The sequence below is a fragment of the Eleutherodactylus coqui genome, chromosome 3, assembly GCF_035609145.1.
Source record: "Eleutherodactylus coqui strain aEleCoq1 chromosome 3, aEleCoq1.hap1, whole genome shotgun sequence".
NCBI lineage: Eukaryota > Metazoa > Chordata > Amphibia > Anura > Eleutherodactylidae > Eleutherodactylus > Eleutherodactylus coqui.
Genome location: NC_089839.1, coordinates 203,384,957 through 203,406,912, shown reverse-complemented (window position 1 = coordinate 203,406,912; position 21,956 = coordinate 203,384,957). Strand labels below are relative to the sequence as shown.

At 47.1% G+C, this 21,956-nt stretch overlaps 1 protein-coding gene across 1 annotated transcript in view; it reads right to left on the bottom strand.

Annotated features, from left to right (window-relative positions):
* Window positions 1-5,146: 5,146 nt before the first annotated feature.
* The window catches only part of IARS1 (isoleucyl-tRNA synthetase 1), a 53,567-nt gene continuing 36,757 nt past the window's right edge, over window positions 5,147-21,956 (bottom strand). The window contains exons 14-34 of the mRNA XM_066596821.1: window positions 19,922-20,048; window positions 17,904-17,977; window positions 17,632-17,826; window positions 17,466-17,552; window positions 17,182-17,265; window positions 13,977-14,121; window positions 13,084-13,204; window positions 12,913-13,004; window positions 12,757-12,834; window positions 11,310-11,431; window positions 11,030-11,132; window positions 10,874-10,957; window positions 10,550-10,724; window positions 10,289-10,404; window positions 8,354-8,449; window positions 7,333-7,509; window positions 7,129-7,240; window positions 6,602-6,727; window positions 6,380-6,523; window positions 6,179-6,310; window positions 5,147-5,327 (exon numbers count right to left, since the gene is read on the bottom strand). Coding sequence (XP_066452918.1) covers window positions 5,245-5,327; window positions 6,179-6,310; window positions 6,380-6,523; window positions 6,602-6,727; window positions 7,129-7,240; window positions 7,333-7,509; window positions 8,354-8,449; window positions 10,289-10,404; window positions 10,550-10,724; window positions 10,874-10,957; window positions 11,030-11,132; window positions 11,310-11,431; window positions 12,757-12,834; window positions 12,913-13,004; window positions 13,084-13,204; window positions 13,977-14,121; window positions 17,182-17,265; window positions 17,466-17,552; window positions 17,632-17,826; window positions 17,904-17,977; window positions 19,922-20,048 — 2,473 coding nt within the window. The 3' untranslated portion in view covers window positions 5,147-5,244. The remainder of the gene's footprint in view (window positions 5,328-6,178; window positions 6,311-6,379; window positions 6,524-6,601; window positions 6,728-7,128; window positions 7,241-7,332; window positions 7,510-8,353; window positions 8,450-10,288; window positions 10,405-10,549; window positions 10,725-10,873; window positions 10,958-11,029; window positions 11,133-11,309; window positions 11,432-12,756; window positions 12,835-12,912; window positions 13,005-13,083; window positions 13,205-13,976; window positions 14,122-17,181; window positions 17,266-17,465; window positions 17,553-17,631; window positions 17,827-17,903; window positions 17,978-19,921; window positions 20,049-21,956) is intronic.

The window sequence follows — 21,956 nt, the reverse complement described above, 5'->3', positions numbered from 1 at the left end:
GGGGCCTTTGACGCCTGCACGGCTCCCTGCGATCTCATCACAGGGGCCGTACGGGAGATTTAAATGCTGCTGCAGTCGTCTGGGTCCACTTCTGCCATGGGCACTGTACCACATTATGACACCAATGCAAGCTATAGTCTGACATGGCCGGCATTGGAGCTCAGTGCAGCATCGACACCTGGAGCAGACGAGGATCATTTGGGAGAAAGGACCTGTGAGCAATACAAAAGATGCTCACTGCTCCTAGTCAAGTGTTATAGCTTTTCTACCAAAATTGACCGATTACCGGTAGGATAGATAAGTCTGACCCTTGCTGAGACCCCCACCGATCCTGAGAACAGGGATACCATGTCCCCCTCTCATCCTCACTGCACCCATCACAGTCAGGAGGAGATTGAATTGAGATCGTGGCCACACATGCGTGGTGCTGCTCTATTAATCTTCAATGGAATTGCTCGGGATGTCTGAGGGGTTGCACTATTTCCATCAGCCCTATTGAGATGAATGGAGCAGCGATGTGCATGCACAACTGCGGCTCCTTTCAAATTCCTTATCACTGTTGGTGGGTGCAGCAAGCCTGCAATGACAGGAATCATGAGGTTCTCATCGGTGAGATCAGATTTTTATCACCTATCCTATAGAGAAGTGATAAACGTCAATTTCGGTACAACCCCGGTGGGATGAAACTGACTGAAACTCTCATTAAGATGTTTTTAGCTGTTGCTCAAACTTCGTCTAGAGGAGTAACATATTGCCAGTGCACCGATAATTGGCTTGAGGACTAATGGGGGAAAACGACAGAAAGTCACTTTCCATATCGGCCATGAAAAGGTTTGCATAACATGGTGCCATTTTCCTTCCCATTGCACTGTGTGTCTGTGGTAAATAGACAATGTTGCCAAATGAGGAAGGATTATGGGTGACAATGAATTCTGTGAGTGTCACAAGTGATTTAGGACCAAGTTCCTTTATTTTCCACCACACCTAGGCGTCTGATAATCCCAGTGTGCAATATTAGAATATAGACATAGCATTGTAGGCACGGTAAGCTTGCCATCTGTCATCTTTTCAGCCATTTAGAAGTTACCACCACTAGAAGTCTCCCACTTTTCATCCTTTCTATCTACTGGCCAACAAGGTTCAAAGAGAATTCCTCCTTTAGTGAAATACGAGTAAAAATGTTTCAGACTTTGTCTCCCTCTTAGTAAAGATGTGTAGTAAAGAGCGGACAGACGGCTCCCCCCCCCCCCCAAATCCGCGCAGGTCATGTGACGTGGCAGCCCTGCAGCTTAATAGACATTGGCGAACCATTGTGCAGCAGGAATTAGAAGGCGCCTTGGGGCTGGACACAGGATCTTTGTGCTCTTTGTTTTTGTGTAGGCCTTTATGGAGACGAAGCCTATGGCTAAAATTGTAATATCTGCACTTTTTAATAAAAAGTAGCTTCAATTGCATTGTCAACGTGAATTATGAAAATCCATCAGAGCAGAACAGAAGGGTGCAGTCCAGGCTCCTTCGCTAACGAAATGCAGCTTTTAACTAATTCAGGGCAGATTCTGCTGCAAGGTCCTGTCAATACCGTCCATTCATCAGCAGAGCACTTACGGGCTCATGCCAAGAAAGACATTGTCCTCTTCCATTATCGCTCTCATTAATGTCCCCTGGAACAATTGGCCACTAAACTAACATAACAGAAGCGTTTCTCTGTAAATATTGACCAAAGTAAAGAAGTCTGCAATTAAAGAGATCTATCTAACTGCTCGGCCTCAGAACATGGAATCACTTGTCCGATTCTTAGTCACGTGTTGTCGAGTACAACGGAGGAATGGCAGAAGGGTCAGGAGGAATGAAGCCAGAAGACTGAGAGGGCCGGATACCAGAATGTGTCTATCCAGGAGCCTGTCGTAACTTCTATCCAAATCTGAAATTTATGACGCCGCAGACATTATAAAAAGATCGCCCTCAATGCCCCCAACCCCTTCTTAGCTCTCCACATGTCTGTTAATGAAATAGTAGTGGATAAATGTACAGTCAGCAGAAGTCTAATGGCCAGCTGACCCAGAAGGCGACAGTCAAGGCCAAGACAATGTAAGAAGCTCCCACAACTCTAAGCACTCAACTACAAAAGTGGCACAGACTGTGAGGTCTTCTATTTCAAATAGTTAAAACAACTCGCATTACCTCCTTGTGATGCCAAGTCTTTGTCCTTGCAGAGAAACATGGACCCCCAATAGGTGTGAAACTCAGAAAAAAGGAAGAGAACACACCAAAAAGGTGAAATTAAGTAAAGTTTCAGACCAGCCTGGCCTACATCAATGCTGCGGCTGACCGCGTGCCCCTCCTCTATGACCAAGCTAGTGCACCCAAGCACTGCTGCTGACCATGTGCTCCCCTCTATGACCAACCTGGTGAACCCAATCACTGCTGCTGACCGTGTGCTCCCCTCTATGACCAACCTGGTGCAGCCAAGCACTGCTGCTGACCATGTGCTCCCCTCTATGACCAACCTGGTGCACCCAAGCACTGCTGCTGACCGTGTGCTCCCCTCTATGACCAACCTGGTGCACCCAAGCACTGCTGCTGACCGTGTGCACCCCTTTATGACCAACCTGGTGCAACCAAGCACTGCTGCTGACCGTGTGCTCCCCTCTACGACCCACCTGGTGCACCCAAGCACTGCTGCTGACCGTGTGCTCCCCTCTATGACCAACCTGGTGCACCCAAGCACTGCTGCTGACCATGTGCTCCCCTCTATGACCAACCTAGTGCACCCAAGCACTGCTGCTGACCATGTGCTCCCTCTATGACCAACCTGGTGCATCCAAGCACTGCTGCTGACCTTGTGCTCCCCTCTATGACCAACCTGGTGCACCCAAGCACTGCTGCTGACCGTGTGCTCCCCTCTATGACCAACCTAGTGCACCCAAGCACTGCTGTTGACCATATGCTCCCTCTATGACCAACCTGGTGCATCCAAGCACTGCCACTGACCGTGTGCTCCACTCTATGACCAACCTGGTGCACCAAAGAGCTGCTGTTGACCATGTGCTCCCCTCTATGAACACTCTGGTGCACCAAAAGGCTGCTGCTGTCTATATGCTCCTTTCTATAACTAGCCTGCTCCACCTGATCTCTGTGGCTATGTGCTCCCCTCTATAATTGGAGCCCTTCTATTGGCTTTCACAGACCGATACCCCATGTCATCTTCTGCTTATTCTATGGATAGGACTATGAATTCAGCATCCTCTAATGGCGGTAGTCTCCAGCTATATTACAGTAGAGACCCAACCTCTAGGATGTGATGAACAGTAGATTGTAGTGATACTGCGCCATGTTGATATCATCACACACGAGCTATTCTGTCAGAGCATGAAGAGACATACAGTCATGTATATAAACACCCCCCCCATGCAGACTTTTTTTTAAAAATTCAAATCTTTATTGAAAAAGAGCTCCTTTTTCTTGTGTCCGAAGACACAAGGGTTAACTCAGCTACGTCCTTCCCTTCTCACTTCTCCCTCCCCACTCCCTTTCCCTTCCACAATATATGCATTCCAGTGAGTATTGGCATTATCTCCCAAGTAGGTCATTTTCAAGGAGACCGAAGGTATGCAGCCACTTGAACCATATACCGTAATATTTCTGTAATGTCTTCTTTTCTCCCAAATAAGAATTTGAGTGGGTTTTTTTTTTTACGTTCTGCTAGGTCAGGGGGACACTCATCCAACCAATGTTGTGCAAGTTTTCTGCAAAGACTTTCTTTTTAATCATATATGGACGTATATCATTCTGTGTGAGTCAAGATCAGATGTGACCTTTACTGTAATAACTAACGAAAACAGTCAAAGCTGTGCCATTTCCTACTGTGGACAAAGTGCCCCCTACATTTACTGCAGACATAAGATTGCAGTAGAGCAGATCATGTGTAATGATGAGAACCTGGGTAGCGAGAATCTTGAAGAAGTGTCTTATACCGATTTGCTCTGTGTTGAGAAGATACTGGAAGACATCTCTGTGAATCGAGAACTTCAAACAGAACCTACAAGAAGTCTCATCACTACTGAGGTGACAGTGCAAAAGGCGACCATTAGAGGGGCACTCATGACATGTAGATGGGGTGGGGGCTGTCAAGAGGAGAACACTACCATCCGTGAAGATCAGCTGTAGAACACAATATGCTGGTTTCTTAGAGATTTCTTCTAGAAGGTCATCCCAGGACCTACTGGAAGCCTCAACACTACGGAGGTCGCAGTATAGGATGTGGCCATTAGAGGCACACACATGACATCTACATGGGGAGTAAGGAGGAGACCACCACTGTCCAGGAAGATCAACTGGAGAACACAAGATGCTGGCAGATACATCTAAGTAGCCCTGAAGTTAATCCCAGGATATATAAAGAAGCCAAACCACTACTGAGATCAAAGTGTAGGAAACAACCATTAAAAGGGGTCACACAGCTACATCGGGGATGTCAGGAGGAGACCACTACTGTCTGGGAGGAAAGTACTAAAATTTACCCATAATCCCATGGATACATTCGAACTGCTGGAACAGTGTACTCTGGCGAGACAAGGCAAAGGCATAAGTATCCACAGGACAAAAGACAACCACAAACAGCCTATCACCAGAACTGTCCAATACATGCAGTATAAAGCATGGTGGTGGGAGAGTTATATGACCACAGTTGCAAAACATGTAACCACAGAGTGCATGTCACTAGAAGCAGCTGATAAAGCACAATGGTGGAGAAGCTCTGGTATAGGCAACTCCTTCATAGAACATACTATATAGACATGGCTGAAGGAGATGTGAGACCTTCTGTCAAAAGACTGATACTCAGCAGAAAGAAGGGCTTACGATATGACAATAACCCTCATCATCCCAATTACTGTACCAAGGTATGGCTTAAGGAAAAAAAAATGGGGCTTCCTGAATGTCACAGCCAGATGTAAATCCCAGGGAGATGGTGTGCGGGATGCGAGACGCGTTGTAATAAAAAAGAAAAAATTCTTATAAAGTCGGTTTTCTTTTGCTCAGTTTCATCCCCTCAATCTCTGAAGATTAAATTACACAATCAGTACTTTACATGGGGGCACTTTTTTTTACTCCCAGTTTATCTGAAGAAAAACACAACACAGGAAGCTCAAAAGTAGCATTTTATTTCCTCGCCTTTTCTGAACAGCAGTCGGTCCGGTAATAAATAGAGAAGCGGTGGGATGCTTTGGGTCAGACGCTGCTCTGCTAACACTCAGCCGTTGTAGGGAGCACATGAACATACAGTGTCTTTGTATGGAGGTCGGGCAGTGCTGCGCCGCAGGTCACCTCTGTGCAGAGAAGACCAACAGATCAATTATGTTATTAGGAAACACACAGCGATGGAAGAACAATGACAAATAAGTTATTACGGAAGACTGACCAATTAGACTCAGATGACATTAACTCATTAGTGCCTACCCATACGTCTTTACGGCAATCACCAACAGTGTCTAAACCAGCCCACATGCCTTTTTATGGTGTGGCAGGTTTGGCCCGGCAAAGGTGTTCTACGCAAGCAGGAGCGAGATAGGGGTGTCTAATGACAGCCAGGTTCCAGCTCTAATGGCCGGGATTGGAAAGCTCCAACTCCAGCTGATTAACCTTTTACAGTGACCCTCTGGTTTCAGGACAAAATTCTGTCCCAAACTGTAGGGTGTAGGAGGCAAACCACCAGTAGATGATCTTCATGGCCTTCCCTCCATTCTGCCAATTCTGGTGCAGTTTTTTGGGCAGCCATAATGGCCGCCACAATTTTTTAACTACACTATGCACTGCTCTGTTATTGGCCATCATGTTATTTACCTGCGCAAAAATGTATGACTTCAAGACCACAATTGTGGCGTAAACTCGTTTATGAATTCCCCCATGTGAGCTGCAGTGCCAGTCAGGCTTCAGCAGAGGACAATGAGAGGATTTGGGGGAATGGCAGTATCCAGGTAACAGACATGGAGCTTATGTGTCCAGCTAAATTCTGAACCTATAGATTTTGTACGGAGTTTCATTTTAATGGAATCTGTATATTTTCGCTATATTTTTGTGTGTGTTTCTGTCGCACCTGTCCCCTCTATAAACTGGTAACACCGGGTCAGCCAGATAAGCTCAGTACCCCCTCAGCAGCACATTGGGTAAAGTCTCTTACCTCCACTCATTGCAGCATCAAGATACAAGCGGAATCGCCGGCTCCGCAGTCCGAACACTCTGGCCACTTCATGGTACAGGCCCTGAGAGCTCAACGCATTTTGACCAACGGGGTTTTGCAGCAAAAGTGTTCCTGGTAACAGAAATGCAGTGAGTCCCTGCACTGCACCCCAAGAAATGGCGCTGGGTAACGCTCACATACCTTGTGCTTCTGTGCTCAGAAGTCTCAGGTTGACATACTGGCAATCTAGCTGGCCTCCATTACTTGGCACAACCGGAACAGCTTCAGAGGTGACATGCAGGAGCTTTCCATTTAAACTCAGGAGGTCGGCATCACTGTGCAGTTCTACAGGAGAAGATAAGAGCGGATGATTACGGAGCATCAGATGACTGACGCAGGAGGGGACGACGCATCTCACTATACCTTTTTTGTCGTCATAGACTGAAAGCCGCGGGATCTTCAGCTGAAATATACTGGACACAGCGGCTTTTAGTTCAGATAAGCTGGAAATGGCAGCTCCTTTGGGGTTCTCCAGCAGCAGGAAGCCACCTATAAAAGAGTAAATCAAGTGAAGGTGACAAATGGTGGCTATAGAGCCGGTCACCATGTCCTGGAGGTGAAGTCACTTCCACTTCATATCAGTAATGACAACAACCAACATGGCCGATATACCACAGAACGGCTTTATCAAGTGTAACCCTGACCAGCACAAGAGCAGAGATCACAACAAGCGAGCAGGAGACATCCATCCTGACCCTCCTGATGCACCGCCATGTCTTCATTTACAAGGGCATATTTATCAAGGAAGAGTCAAACACATCTGGATGTTGTCTGCTGTTAGATCAGCATCCGGCACAGTAGCAGTCTGTAGTGGCAGGCTACACTGGGAGTTGTAGTCCCGAGAGCTACGGAATGAGGAAAGATGTACAGATTATGGTGTCCAGTCTTACTTTGTTCTGTGCCATTAGCAGCTATATGCAGCTTGACGTATGCACAGGAAGGACCATCCATGGCCGGGGAGGAACCTCTGACCAGCGTGATCTCCAGATCCGAACCTTTAAGCTAAAGCACACAAAAAAAGAAAAAAAAAAAAAAATCAGTATTAATGTCTTCAAACTTACAGAGCTGCCAGGCAGGACACTGCTTCTACTCACCTGCGTCTTCTCCTTTATTATGACGTTGGATGATGGGGGCGCTGCATGTGGGACAAGAGGAGACTTGACTGTAGCCAAAATGAAGTCTGTGTGCCCCTGGATGACAGAGTACAGGTAACCTTCCTGCGGTTCCACCTGGTAGTGCACAGTTATCTCATCAGTCGGAACCAAATTTCCCTGCGGAATGAGGAAGAGAAAATCTGTAAATTACCTGGATACTCAGGATCATCAGCTTAAGCACAAGGGAAAAGGTCACACTGCCCCAAACAGGACATGCAGCCATCATTAGAGAGCCATCTTCCGGACACATCGCTGTCAAGCGCCGATTAGTGAAGAAGTATTACGGACTGTAGAGACAAACACTGACATGCCAAACATCCTGGGATAGTGGCATGTTAATTGGTGATGAAGTGGCACTACCTCAGGTGATGCTTGGGAATGCCCTCACCCGTGTAAGTTGTGAGGTGTTCTCTTGTGAGTGAGCTTGAACACTGGCCAGCATTCTCATGGCAAGGCGATATGAATTATTGGAGTTGGAACTAGTTCTGATAGCGGCCGCCAGACAGATGGGAAATACGCCTGATATGAGCGCAATCGAGCATTTATGGGATGTGGTTGAGAGGTCCATTCACACCCAAGATCCTGCACCTGTTCGTGTAGATCACACAATGAAGATCTCCAAGACTCGCATCCTGGCCCGATATCCAGCTGTGAAGACCCCTCACCTCTCACATGCCCTCCCCACTTTCCCTTAGTGTTGTGTTGACATGAGTGTCACCCTCATCATACAGCCTGTATCCTGGATAAGCAGACGTCAAACCTGGGCTGAAATGAGCAAATTACAGCAGACTCCAAGAATTTATGAAGGTGATCATTCATTTAAGTGGCAAGAAGAGCAATTACCTGATGCAATTACATTCAGCTTCAATGGAAGCAATTAGACACTCGGCACCTGATGCTCATCAGAACGAGGCCGCTATATACATACAGGCTCCATTCCTACTATGAAGGGGACACTCACCTTTTTCCGTAACTTCTGTATGCGATTAATAACTTCTCTGGCGACACCTTCATCCAACATGGCCTGGTCTGGAGTGACGTCAAGCAGAACCAACACCTGTGAAAGAATGCATATGGATACTTAGCTGCTATCTATATTCATTTATCCCCAGCACTCCACCACATCTGTCAGCCTCTGCCCAGTCATACGAATAAACTTTATATAGCCCCAGATATAGGGTGTACAGCTATAGGGTGTATTAGGGAAAATGGTGTTTGTGTGTGTGGGGGGGGGGGGAATACTGAATGAGGGGGTAGGATTCTGAGGAAGAATGAAGAAGAGGGATAAACAGAGAATAGAGTTAGATTATGGAATATGAAAGGCCTTCCTGAACAGATGTGTTTTAGGGCACACTTAAAACTGTAGATATTAATGATTAACCCAATTGTCTCTGATAGTAAATTCCAGAGAACTAGTGCAGCTTGGGAGAAGTCCTGGAGATGGGAGAGGGAGGTTCAGATTAATGAGGAGCTGAGGCGCGGGAGAAAAAGGGGGGACCCCAGACGTGACGCGGGAGAAAAAGGGGGGACCCACAGACGTGGCGCGGGAGAAAAAGGGGGACCCCAGACGTGGCGCGGGAGGCAAAGGGGGACCCCAGACGTGGCACGGGAGGCAAAGGGGGACCCCAGACGTGGCGCGGGAGGCAAAGGGGGACCCCAGACGTGGCGCGGGAGGCAAAGGGGGACCCCAGACGTGGCGCGGGAGGCAAAGGGGGACCCCAGACGTGGCGCGGGAGGCAAAGGGGGACCCCAGACGTGGCGCGGGAGGCAAAGGGGGACCCCAGACGTGGCGCGGGAGGCAAAGGGGGACCCCAGACGTGGCGCGGGAGGCAAAGGGGGACCCCAGACGTGGCGCGGGAGGCAAAGGGGGACCCCAGACGTGGCGCGGGAGGCAAAGGGGGACCCCAGACGTGGCGCGGGAGGCAAAGGGGGACCCCAGACGTGGCGCTGGAGGCAAAGGGGGACCCCAGACGTGGCGCTGGAGGCAAAGGGGGACCCCAGACGTGGCGCTGGAGGCAAAGGGGGACCCCAGACGTGGCGCTGGAGGCAAAGGGGGACCCCAGACGTGGCGCTGGAGGCAAAGGGGGACCCCAGACGTGGCGCTGGAGGCAAAGGGGGACCCCAGACGTGGCGCTGGAGGAAAGGGGGACCCCAGACGTGGCGCTGGAGGAAAGGGGGACCCCAGAAGTGCCACGGGAGAAAAAGGGGACCACAGAAGTGCCACGGGAGAAAAGGGGGACCACAGAAGTGCCACGGGAGAAAAGGGGGACCACAGAAGTGGCGCGGGAGCAAAAGGGGACCTGAGCTAATCAGGGAGAGGAAAATTATTTCCTGACAGACGTTATATTAGCTCTGATATAAGTGGCCAGGTCTTCAGCACAGAGATCCAACATAGATGCACTTTAGGGTTAAAGAAGGAGTGAGACGCATCATTCATTTTGGGTTATTGGATAATGAAAGGATGGGAGGTGAAATAGTCTTGTCTAGACAGTGAAGGGCAGAGTAGTAGTTTCTGAGCATGAACTTGTAATGGAGGACACTTGATGACATCTGTGATTTTCTCCTCAGGCATTCGGCAAACCTAAACCGTGGCTGAAGGAAACGTGTTTGAGGCATGTACCAAGGTTGCCATAGTCTGTGTTGGGAGGCTCGAGCTGTGGGGGTGCTGCTTTGTCCAGAGCACTTTTGAGGGTTTTGTTCCAAATCGGAAAAGGAGATGGAAGAGATTGGGAACAGTGATGACTGTAGGGAGTCTATAAATGGATGAGTGTTAATGTCTTGTTAGTTTTTGTGTGTGCGATAGGTAGAAAAGACAGCACCACCTGATAAGTAAAGGACGTTGTGACCAGAGAGTGCGAGAGGAGTTAGAGAAGTCCGACTGACTTGTAAGACTTACCTGTGCATCAGAGTGAGTCTCAAACTGAGTGCTATTGCCATCGGCAGACTGATCAAACGTATAGAGCAGTCGCACATCCTCCTCATGCAACTCATGTCCTTCCACAGTTATAGAGCCTGCAAAAACACACCAAGTGACCCTTAGAAGCATAGCAGAAAACTGAAGACCACCAGGATTCTCATGGGTGACCCGAAAGGATTGGATAATGGTGCAAAGATATCAAAAGCCAAGCTGTACAACAACTTATCTCCCAGGACCCACCCATTTTCTGAAACTCTTCCAGCTGCTCGCTCTTCAATTCTTTAATGGCGGCCATGACAGACTTGAATGCCCCTTTCAGACGTTTCCCAAGCACCATGTGGTCCGGCTCCGCTCTTAGACGAATTCCGTACTTGTTTTTATCAGTAGAAACCGTTACTTTCCTGACATTCAACTCCTGCAACAGACAAGATGAAAAACATCTCTTATGTTACGATATGGAGGAGCCCAGATACCATACGCAATAGCATCCGCATTACTAAGAGACCTGCCAGTCATTCTGAGATGGGAGAAAGGTGGATGAAACAATCGACCTCTGAACCTCACCTCAAGGATATATTTCTCCAAGGATTTGATGTCTGCAAGGGATTCCGCTTCCTGATGGATGACAACTACTTCCTTCAATGGATACTGAAGGAGAGAGAACAAAACATAAGACGCGTCAGAGTCACTACACTATACATTGCATTGTAAGGGACCAACCTTAATGGGCAAGGTCTTCCGGTCACGAATCACTCTGCCCAGCTCAATGACGGACTGCATTCGTGAAACAGCGTTCTCAATCTTCTGATTGATCAGATTCTCCCTGAGTCATAAACAATACAATATAAATCAATCACTGGAGATCATAACTACTACAAGGATCCCACAACCAGGCGAGGACACAGAGTGACGTCACCATGGTTGAAGAGAGAAGACAAGGACAGGGAAAGAGAGAAGGCAAGAAATCGGGAACTAGCTGCCATAATCTGCTTATGATTACCGGACAGGAGGAAGCATCAGGTAATGGATGCTCTGCGAGTCCTTCTCTTGGACAGACGTTGGGTCAAGCAGCAGTTTCAGTCTCTGAAACATCATTTCTGTTATGAATGGGGTAAACGGAGCCTGAGGAGATAAAAGAAGCATCATTCATGGCAGGGGTCACCAGCAAGTAGGTCTCATCTGCAAGGGGACATGGTCTCCAGATATCCGACCATGTACAGCAGGAAGATATCCACACATCTCTATATTCAGACACAACAAAAGTCCTGAGATGGCAGTATGTCAATTGATGAAGTGGCGCCATTTCAGGTGACGGCATGGGAATGCTCACATCTGTAAAAGTTGTGAGGTCTTCTCCTATGAGTGAGGCTGAACACTCACCAGTATGCTCATGACAAGGTGACGTGAATTATCGAAGTTCAGACAAAGCGTGACAGTAAGGGCATTCGATTTCTGAAGCTGTGCGAGCATTAAACATTCCTCAATCTACAGTGTCACATGTGTACTGGAAGTGTGTCATAGAAGCCATTACAGCTCACAGTGAACAGTGCAATGGTCGCCCACTTAATGACTGCGACCGGTGATGTCCGGCTAGAATTGTCTGTGCGAACAGATAAGCGATTCCAGCATAATCACATTCAGTGCAGGAGCCCCACACATATATCCCAAAGGTCAGTGCAGCGTTCTTCAGCTTCCTTGGAATATGGGAGCAGAAGACCCACCACAGTGCCTCTGATAACACGACACTGGACAGAGCGCCTCAACTGGGCTTGTGAGGTTGCCAAGTGGACAGTAGAGCACTGACCACATGTGGTATGGTCCGACGGGTCACGGTACCAATTGTTTCAGGTTGATACGATTCATGTGTGGCGTAGACCCCTCGGACACCAGATGTCAAATCAGGTCCTGTGCAGGCTGGTTGTGGTTTTATACTGGTGTGGGGTGTGTGCTCATGGCATAGGTTGGGACCACTAGTCTGCCTAAATGCGTCATTGCCCAATGCCTGCTACGTTTCACTGCTGGGTGACCATTTGCTATGCTTAATGTACCCCTACAATGATGGCTCAAGTTCTCCAAAATGTTCTTCAAACCAGTTCTAGAGAGTTCCGATAAATGGCATGGCCTGCATGTTTCACTGAGCCTAATCTAGCATTTATGGGATGAGGTGGAGAGGTCCAGTTGCACCTGAGATCCTGCACCTACAAATGCGATGGGAGCTCTGCGTGGCTATTCAGACAGCACAACATCCTTCCAGAGGTCTTCTGTCCACCTGTGGAATTGATGCTGCATAAAGTTGCTGCACTTTGCTAGGCTAGAGGGGGTCCTACACAATATTAGTTCATGTCTCATGACTTTTGGCGTGTCAATGTATGTCTTGGACTCAGTCATGAGGTTTGCTGATCACATGCAGTTCCAATATTCACATAGATCCACTAATGACATCTTACCATCAGTCTGCACATGGAGAACAGGACGCTGAACAAAGTCTCTAAAGCCATCAGACAGTCATCTGTACCGCCCTCACCCTGGGACAGGGAAAAGAATCAAAAGGTGAGGACACAGCACAGCAGGAATATAGGATGACATCTGCAGTCAATTCTTACCTTTAACCGTCGGCGGTTCATCCGCACATACCAGTTGGTCAATATATCAACAAACCGCACAAGTCTGGGGACCACAGTGTAAAGTCTGTAAGCTGAAAGGGGGAGAAAAATTATGAAACTTCACACATAGGCGAAAATGCACAAAACACTCCCAACCCCTGCCTCAGGCACCTGTCATCTCCTCCTTGAAGAAATGGATTAGAGATTGCGTGAAGGACAGAATCCAATTGTCCATGATATTGCTGCTTGGCTTTGCTAAGCTCTCATTATACAAAAACTGGATACCCTCTTCCTGGGGACACAAAGCACAGGAGTGATTACCAGATAACAGAAGATAAGAAGACAAAGACAGGAGACCAAATAAGAAACTGGAGCAGTGTTCCAATAAGAAACCAATAAATACTGGCATTCATGACCACCACAAATTTTTGTAAAGAAAGGCCAAGCAAGGGCAACACCAATGCCATTGATGTGCCAACTACTACCCTACTACACAAACAAAAACTTCTCTTGCCCCGACCCCACAACACGAGTCACAGCACCGCCTACTGCCACAGCAAGCTTTTCACCTGCTCTGACCCTATTACACGAGCCACAATTTCTCCCATCCTGTCCACTCCCATTACTGAGAACCTCTCCGTTCCTGACCCCACCACATTACTAAGAACCACTCCTATCCAGACCTTACCTTCTAATTACTGAGAACCTTTCCTGTCCCCCTCCCCCCATTACTGAACACCTCTCCTTTTGAGCACCTCTACTGTCCAGACCCCCCCTATTACTGAGCACTTCTCCTGTCTTGACCATCCCCTACATTACTGAGGGCTTCTATCCAGCGTACCTCCCTCCCATAACCGAGCGTTTCTCCTGTTCTGCGCCTTACATTAGTAAGGACTTCTGCCGGGACCCCTCAGATTACTGAGCGTTTCTCCTATCCGGACCCCATAATTTAGGGTGGACTCCTGCCCGTCGCTTCAGAGGCCCTAATCGCAGAACTCCAATTAGGTAAGCAGCTTTATACTAAAGTTGCGGTGACAAAACTGACATGAATATGTTAAATATACCTTGTGCAGCCGATAAATATTCTGCATCAGAAAGCGGAATGCGTTGTACCAAGGTAAGAAAACATCTTTAAGGATATCTCGAACCCCTTCTTCTTTAAAGCGCAAGTTCTCTGCTCTCACAACCGGAGAATTAATCAAATATAACCTGAAAAAGTCATTGACACGCACATAAGTACAATCTAATATGAAGGGAAGAGCCGCTCTGTCTGTAGCTGTAAGGACCCCGGGGAGAAAAAGTAATCTTCCTCTTTGTGAAGTGAGGAGAGAAGAGCACAGTGGTCCCCGCTACCTAGTTACAAGAAAAGGTAAGTGAACCCTTCGGAATTCCCTGGATTTCTGCACCAACGAATAAAATATGGTCTTATTGTCTATAATTGTGACTTCCATACAAACAAACAACGTAACTAGTAATAACAATGGCGCTATTACACGAGCACTAGTGGCCGTCAACAGCACTTACTGCTGGGCTGAACTGCCAAGTCTGGGTGCAGACCAGAAATGAGCCCTAAATTGCAAGTTTCAGCCGCGTTTGTGTAATAGCGCCCTAATACAGTTGTAATGTCTTATGGAGCACACTCAGTGTTAGTGTCGTCTCCAAGACTTAATTAGCAAAGGTGTTTTAATTAAAGGGCTTGTCCACGGCTAGAAAACCATGGCTGCTTTCTTTTAAAGAGAGCACCACCCTTGCTCATAAGGTTGTGTGTGGTATGGCAGCTCAGCTCCATTGAAGCGCATGGTAGCTGAGTTGTAATACCCCACATAATCCATGGACAAGGGTCGCTCTGTGTTTGAAAGAAAGAAGCCATGTTTTCTAACCCTGGTCAACCATCTTAAAAAGGAGAGGAGATGGAAGTGCGGCTTTCACGGGTTGTTTACCCATTTAATACAAGTACATTAAGAGCACTATTAACACTAGCAGGTTACAGCTAATTGCCAGACTGGAGAATGGCAATTAGCTGCCTGTGACATCAGGGCATTAATGGTGCCCTAACGGTAAGGATGCATGGACTGGTCAGGATGCAGCTGTGCTTTTTCCACGAGCCACAGCAAGTCCCGTATTCTGATGTAGAGCACAGTCTGCGCTCGGTTGTGGATTATGGGTTTGGCCGCAGGTTTTTCCCTGCGTCTTCATGCGTTCTGTGCAGGAAGCTCATATCTGATATGAAACACATGTAACCGATCATAAGGCTCACTGGTACAATATATCAGACACCTAGTCTTTAAATGCGTTAAACACAGCACAACAGCAGCAACTTGATGACAAAAAGCACATGCAGTCAACTGTATCCTGACTGGATTGTGTGTTCTTACCCTAAAAGGTCCTATTAAACCAGTGCTAGTGGGCACTGCTGGCATTTGACGGGTAACTTGCCAGGCTGAACTTGCAATTGCGGTCCAGCAATTAGTTCTACATTGTGCGCATTAGTGTTGCTGTGTAATAGCGCCCTCAAGGCTATCTGTACACATGCAGGTGTTGTTCAGATTTTTTAAATGCAGATTTTGAAACTAAAACCAGGAGTGGATTCAAAAACGAAGAGAAGTTGTAGCTGTTCCTTAATACTTCACCTCCTTTCATGGTCCCAAGTCTGATTTTGGCTTCAAAAACTGCATAAAATTACATATGACGGCACCCAAACCCTGGTTACCGACAAATCTGACCTCAAGGATTGGTTAGTGTCAGCTTTGCCTTGAGGCTGGAAAAGGCTACAGAAGCTAAAAACCTGGGTGCACATCTACAGATGGAGAACATTCGGGACTGTTGTACCTTCGCCAGGAGCATCTGGTTATGTCACTCAAAGAGCACAATGGGCAATCCTGAAAGAAGGGAGAAGTAATCCAAGAGGAACACAAAAAGATCTACAGAAGACTCTACAGACTGCAGAAACCTCTGTTCATGTGTCCATTCTTAGAGAACCGCTGACCAAGAATGGTGTTCATAGGAGGACACCATGAAGGAAACGCTGCTATCCAAAAACACTGCGGCCCGTCTCTGGTTTATTGAGGCCACATGGATGTTCCACAATGCTTCTGGAAAATGTTCCATGGACAGAGGAGACAAAAGTAGAATGTTTTAGTAAAATGAAGGAAGAAGAAGAAGAAGAACACTGCACACCAACATCAGAATCTCAGCCAACTGCAGAGTAGGCATCCTGGTCTGGAGCTATGGTTGAAGGGGCATCATGGTTTGGGGGTTATAGTAGAAAGGACACCATGGCAGAAGGGGCATCATGGCTTGGGTCTATGCTGAAGGAGACATCATGGTTTAGATCAGCTGTGCTCAGGGTCTGGACACCTTGTGATCACTGAGAGAACAATGGATCAAAATATTTTACAAAAGTATGCAAGGGCAGCCATTTATGACCTCAAGCTGAAGAGATGGGCGATGTAAAAAGAGAACGACCCAAAGTACACAAGTAATCAACTAAAGAATGGTGGAAAGAAGAAAGTTTTGGAATGAACAAGTCAGAAGTCCGGACCTTAACCCTGTGGAGATGCTGTGGCATGAACTGAAGAGGGCTGTGCACACAAGGCATCCCAGAAATACTGATGAACTGAAGCACATTTACAGGGGAGGAAATGTTAGTGGAAGGGATTGCTGCTAGAGGGGAAATCCATGGGGTATTAAATTCAATGGTTTGCTTACTTTTCCTCACTGCACTGTAGGTGATGAACAGTACAGCTTCATGTGTGCTACGGTATTAGTTACATTGTGTTTGTCGATAATTATGACTTAGATACAATCAGACCGCATTTTATTAGCAACCAATGCAGAAATCCAGATATTTCCAAAAGGATTCACTTCATTTTATAACTTTAAGGACATCACTCTGTACAGACTTTTCCGTGACCTTACACACTGCCCTTTAACGGAGAGGGTCCAAAACATAATCAATGAGGTCCTACCAGGAAATGGCAGAATAAAAAATACAATAGGAGAAAAACTGACACTGAGAAATCTGCAACTTCACACCCTGAGACCACAGGGAACAAAACGGAGTAGTGGGGTACAGATGGTCAGCGGCTATAGACACATGTACCCCATGGTATGATGAAGGTCAGTGGGGGGGAACTGGTCACTGTATCATTACTTCTGATGTCCCTTGTTAGAGGAGCCTTTTACAATCTGCTCTTACAGTTATGAAGTTTCTGCTCAACAATCGGGGAGTTGAAACCGTACAGGTAAAAGGAGCGCTTCACATCTTACCTGAGGGCATCTGCTCCGTAACTATTAACCACGTGCATGGGGTCAGGGTAATTCTTCTTACTCTTACTCATTTTTTGCCCATCACTGTCAGAACAGAAACAAACATATCATAGTCAAAAGAAGTGCAAGATACAATATCAGTAACAATGGAACAAGCACAATGAACGCAAAAAGCCTGGCGATAACCGTGGTTACACAGACACCTCTAACCTAACACTTAAGACACAGGATCCCCACACAGAAACCCCATTCAGCCACAGAACAGCATCCAGAGGTGCAAGTACCTGGCCAGGACGAGACCGTTGACTATTACGTTCTTGAACGGTGGTTGGCCAAAAAGAGCAGTAGAAAGCACAAGGAGGGTGTAGAACCTGCAGGACACGGCAGAGAGAACAGTTATGTTTGCATGGTACATCTGCACACTTGGTAGCCATCCTGCCTCTTACTCACCACCCTCGAGTCTGATCGATGCCTTCAGCAATGAAATCAGCCGGAAATGCATCTTCGAACTCCCTCCTGTTCTGGAATGGGTAGTGCACCTGGGCGTAAGGCATGCTGCCGCTCTCAAACCAGCAGTCAAACACTTCAGTGACACGGCGCAGGACCCCCTTCCCACAGCGAGACGGGATAGTCAAGTGATCCACACTAAAGAGATACAACCATTTCCTGTTACTTCTAGACCACGGCACACACTTCTGAACATCTCATGGGATGGAGCTCACCTTTCACGGTGCAGATCCGTAATTTTACAGCTGGTCAGCTCTTCCAGCTCTGCCACAGACCCCACACACACCACCTGTGAGGAGACAAGCATGACATGGAGGCTCTGGGGCCCTGAACACCAATGGATGACATGCAGCAGTGGTATGATTCAGGAGCGAAAGGGGATGGGGAAGGTTAGCAGTTAAGTATCCCAAATATATATGTATCCGGAGAATAGTCATATATAGTTATCTCATGTTTACACGTGTATCTACACAATATCCTACCAAAATTATAATTAATTAGACTCTTGGGCAAGAATCAAAAGTAGTATTTATTTCCATATACTACTACTTAGTGGGGCTCCTTTGGCCATACTGACATTGGATAGTCTGCGTGGCATACTTTCAAACATCTGATACACTTCTGCTGTTATTTCCCTTCATTTATCCTGCAAACATCTGGAGAGTTCTCACAAAGAAGATGGACGTTGTTAAGATTTCCGTTTCATCTCATAGATGATCAGTAGGGTTCGGGTCAGGACTCCAATCCAGTCATGGAACATCCATATCCGCAAAGCAATATAAAACAGCTTTGTATTTGTGACAGGGCGCATTGTCTTGTTGGAAGTATGGCTGACCATTCCCAGAGTATTGCCACATTGTCGGCAGCACATTATTGTCTAGGATGTCAGGGTACACCTCCGTGTTCATGGTTCTTATCACTACAACCAACAGACCGAGACCGGGCCACGTAAAACATTCCCAGACCATAACAGAACCTCCGCCGTACCTAACTGTTGGCATTCCCCAGGAGTCCTCCATACTCGGGTTCTTCAATCTGATATGAAGATGGAGCAGTATGATTTGTCACTCCATGCACGTTCTTCTATTGTTCAACTGTCCAATGATGACGCTCCCTGCATGACTGTAAATGGGCGGATGCATCTTTTTTGAGAAATCTTACCAGATGTTTGCAGGATGAATGCAGAGAAATACCACTGAAGGTATCAGACATTAGTAGAAAGTATGCCACGGAAAGTACTCAATGTCACTAGGGCCAAAGGAGCCCCACTAAGTAACCCTTTCCAATCCATTTTTTTCTTCTCATTCATTCTCCGCAGCTCCAAATAAATTAGAGCTGGGGAGAATGGATGAGAAAAAATAAATTCTCCCTTCACCCCCCCCGATCTGACAGAGTTCAGTAGGGTGCCGGTGGTCACATCACCATCGGGGGAATGCGGAAGTCTTCCTTTAGCCTCCCGGCTCAGCAATCATGTGTCAGCTGAAGTCAGGTGGCACCCGGCGGTCACATGATCGCCGGGCAGAAAGCGGAAGTAATACTTCCGCATTCTCCCTTCGGCCTCCTGGCTCGGCGATCATGTGATAGCTGAGGTCAGGTGACACCCGGCGGTCACATGATCGCCAGACGGAATCTCTGTGAATTACATAGCGCTAATTGAGCGCTATGTAATGTGTAAAGGAGAAGGCAGAAAGGGTTAAAAACCCTTTCTGCCTTCTCCTCGGGGGGTCCTCAAGGAGGACCAGTGTAGGAGTGTATCTGCACCCGATGTGTCTGACGATCAGGTACAGATGCACTCCTGCACTGCAGTGTCGGGCCTGCCCCGACATAGGAGCAGTGGAGGAAAACGATGATGTCGGGACAGGCCCGACATTGGATTGGAAAGGGTTAACATATGGAAATGAATACTACTGATTCTTATTCAGGTGTCCAATTACTTTTGGTAGGATAGTGTACATTATATGTAGATATCTATAGCATATGATATGTGAGTGTATCTATACAGTCCCCACACACATTAACAATCATCCAACAGCCATTTCTCCCGACTCCCCCATCAACGCAAACACTTGTTCAGCAGACATCTTTTACTTCAGACTTTCCCTATACACATGAATGTTCGTTCATCTGACAGCTGTTCCCCCCAACTTCCCCCATAACCATGAATGCTTGTTCTGCTGACAGTTATTCCTCCTGAACAGCCTCACTCCTCTGTGTGTTACGAATCATTACCAACCTCCTCGAAGTCCTCGCTGACCCAGAGCGGTATCGGCGTGCCCCAGTACCGGTTCCTGGATATGGCCCAATCACGAGCCTCCTTCAGCCAATTCCCAAAACGCTTCTCTCTTACAAACTCTGGAACCCTAAAAAAGATGGACGCCTTGTAATAAAACAACCTCAACAAGCAGCTCTAAAGGGGACTTTTATATGGGATGACCATCACACAGGAGCAATAGTCGTTCAGTGATGGGAGGTGGAGCGCACCGGGGATCTTTCAGCTGCCAGCAAACAGGCAGTCGTTCATAGATTAAGGACTGCCTGTTTACACCAAGCAAGAAGTCACTTACTAGTTACTTTGTCTCAGTGAGCTTAAAGCGACCCATCAACGATTCCTTGTTCAGTAACATGTCGGGTCCTGCTTTACACAGGACAATTATAGGTCAAATCTGCTCGTTTGAGTGATTTTTCAATCGATAGTTGGCCCATATAAGTATATAGACTTACCACAAAGTGTGTCCTTACCTATCTGTGAGAACGGCCAACCAATCAGTTCCATATATGGTGTAAATGTATCTGGAGCTTATATCAGTACTGGAGTAAGTACGTACTTATATCAGTACTTATAAGAGGAGCGGCTGATATCAGTCACATGTAGGAGGTTCTCAGCATTGGAGATATAGGACAGAAGTAATGGCTGGGAGATTTCTACACTTCTCGTTACTTATCAGCCTCTCTTCAGCCTGAAATGGCTGATAACAGAGAGCAGTAGTCAGTATGCAGTAACTTATTCTTGCCGACCAAATATTAATAATAGAAATATTAACAGTTTCCTCTATGGGATGCAGACGTACAGATCTACATCAACAATCTCATTAAATATATTTTGAGCATTGTAGACCTCGGCTCCGCACGTCTGTCGCTCACACACCACCAAGAATCTCCTGGACGACCAATCAGAAGAGTTCTGGATGGCTGGAGCACAAGGACTTCCAGGACCCTCCCTGCTCTGGCCTTCACAGTGCTCGGTCGGCCCGGCTTACAGTCTCTTCTGATGCTTTCTATAGAGTTTTCCTGAGTCTTCAACCTACTACAGGACTAATTAGAGGATGTGAAGCAGCAGAAGGTCCCCAGGCAGCGGGAAGTGGGTTACGAGGACACAGGAGCCGCATACGCAGCTATTAAAAGAGGCCAACCCCCATCCTCTGCCCTCCTTTCTGGGCGCTGAAGGAATGACCCCAGGATGAAATGTAGCCGCTAATTAGTTTAATTATCTCAATTCGCCCCCAAGGACACCGGATAAAGGTAAGAACAGGGCGGTGAAAAGAGAAATCAGATCAGGAGTTTAATTTCACATTTTCTCCTATCAAAATACATTAAAACGTCCCAAAAGTCTAAACCTCTTGCTCTGCTGTAAAGACTGTGGCAGGGTCATCCCATTATATAGCATCACCCCTGCTCACTTTCCAGCATTGCTGTGAAGACTGGCAGGGTAATGCTATTATCGACCATCACTTTCTGCTCAGTTTCCAGCTTTGCTGATAAGACTGACGGGCTCACGCCATTATATACTAATACTCCTTGCTGTGCTTTCCAGCTTTGCTGTGAAGACTGGCAGGGTCATGCTATTATAGATCATCACTTTCTGCCCTGCTTAGTTTCCAGCTTTGCTGTGAAGACTGATGGGGTCACGCCATTACAGACCAACACTTCTTGCTCTGCTTTCCAGCTTTGCTGTGAAGACAGTGGTGCGGTCATCTCATTATACCCCATCACTTCCTGCTCTGCTGTGATAACTCTGGCGGAGTCATGCCATTATCAATGTGAGGGGATTATCACAATGGAATGCGAGCAGCATGTCTGTAAATATGGAATATTTGCTTCCTATGCGATAAGAACCGCTAAGGTTCGAAACGCGTAAGAGGACAGGATGTCCTGTTTTGTACGGTTATATATTAACACTATAGTTTTATACTCCTCACTGAGGGCTGGATTCTACTAGTTGCATTCTGTGGGTGATGACACCCACCACGGCGGGATTTCTCCGCTGCTCC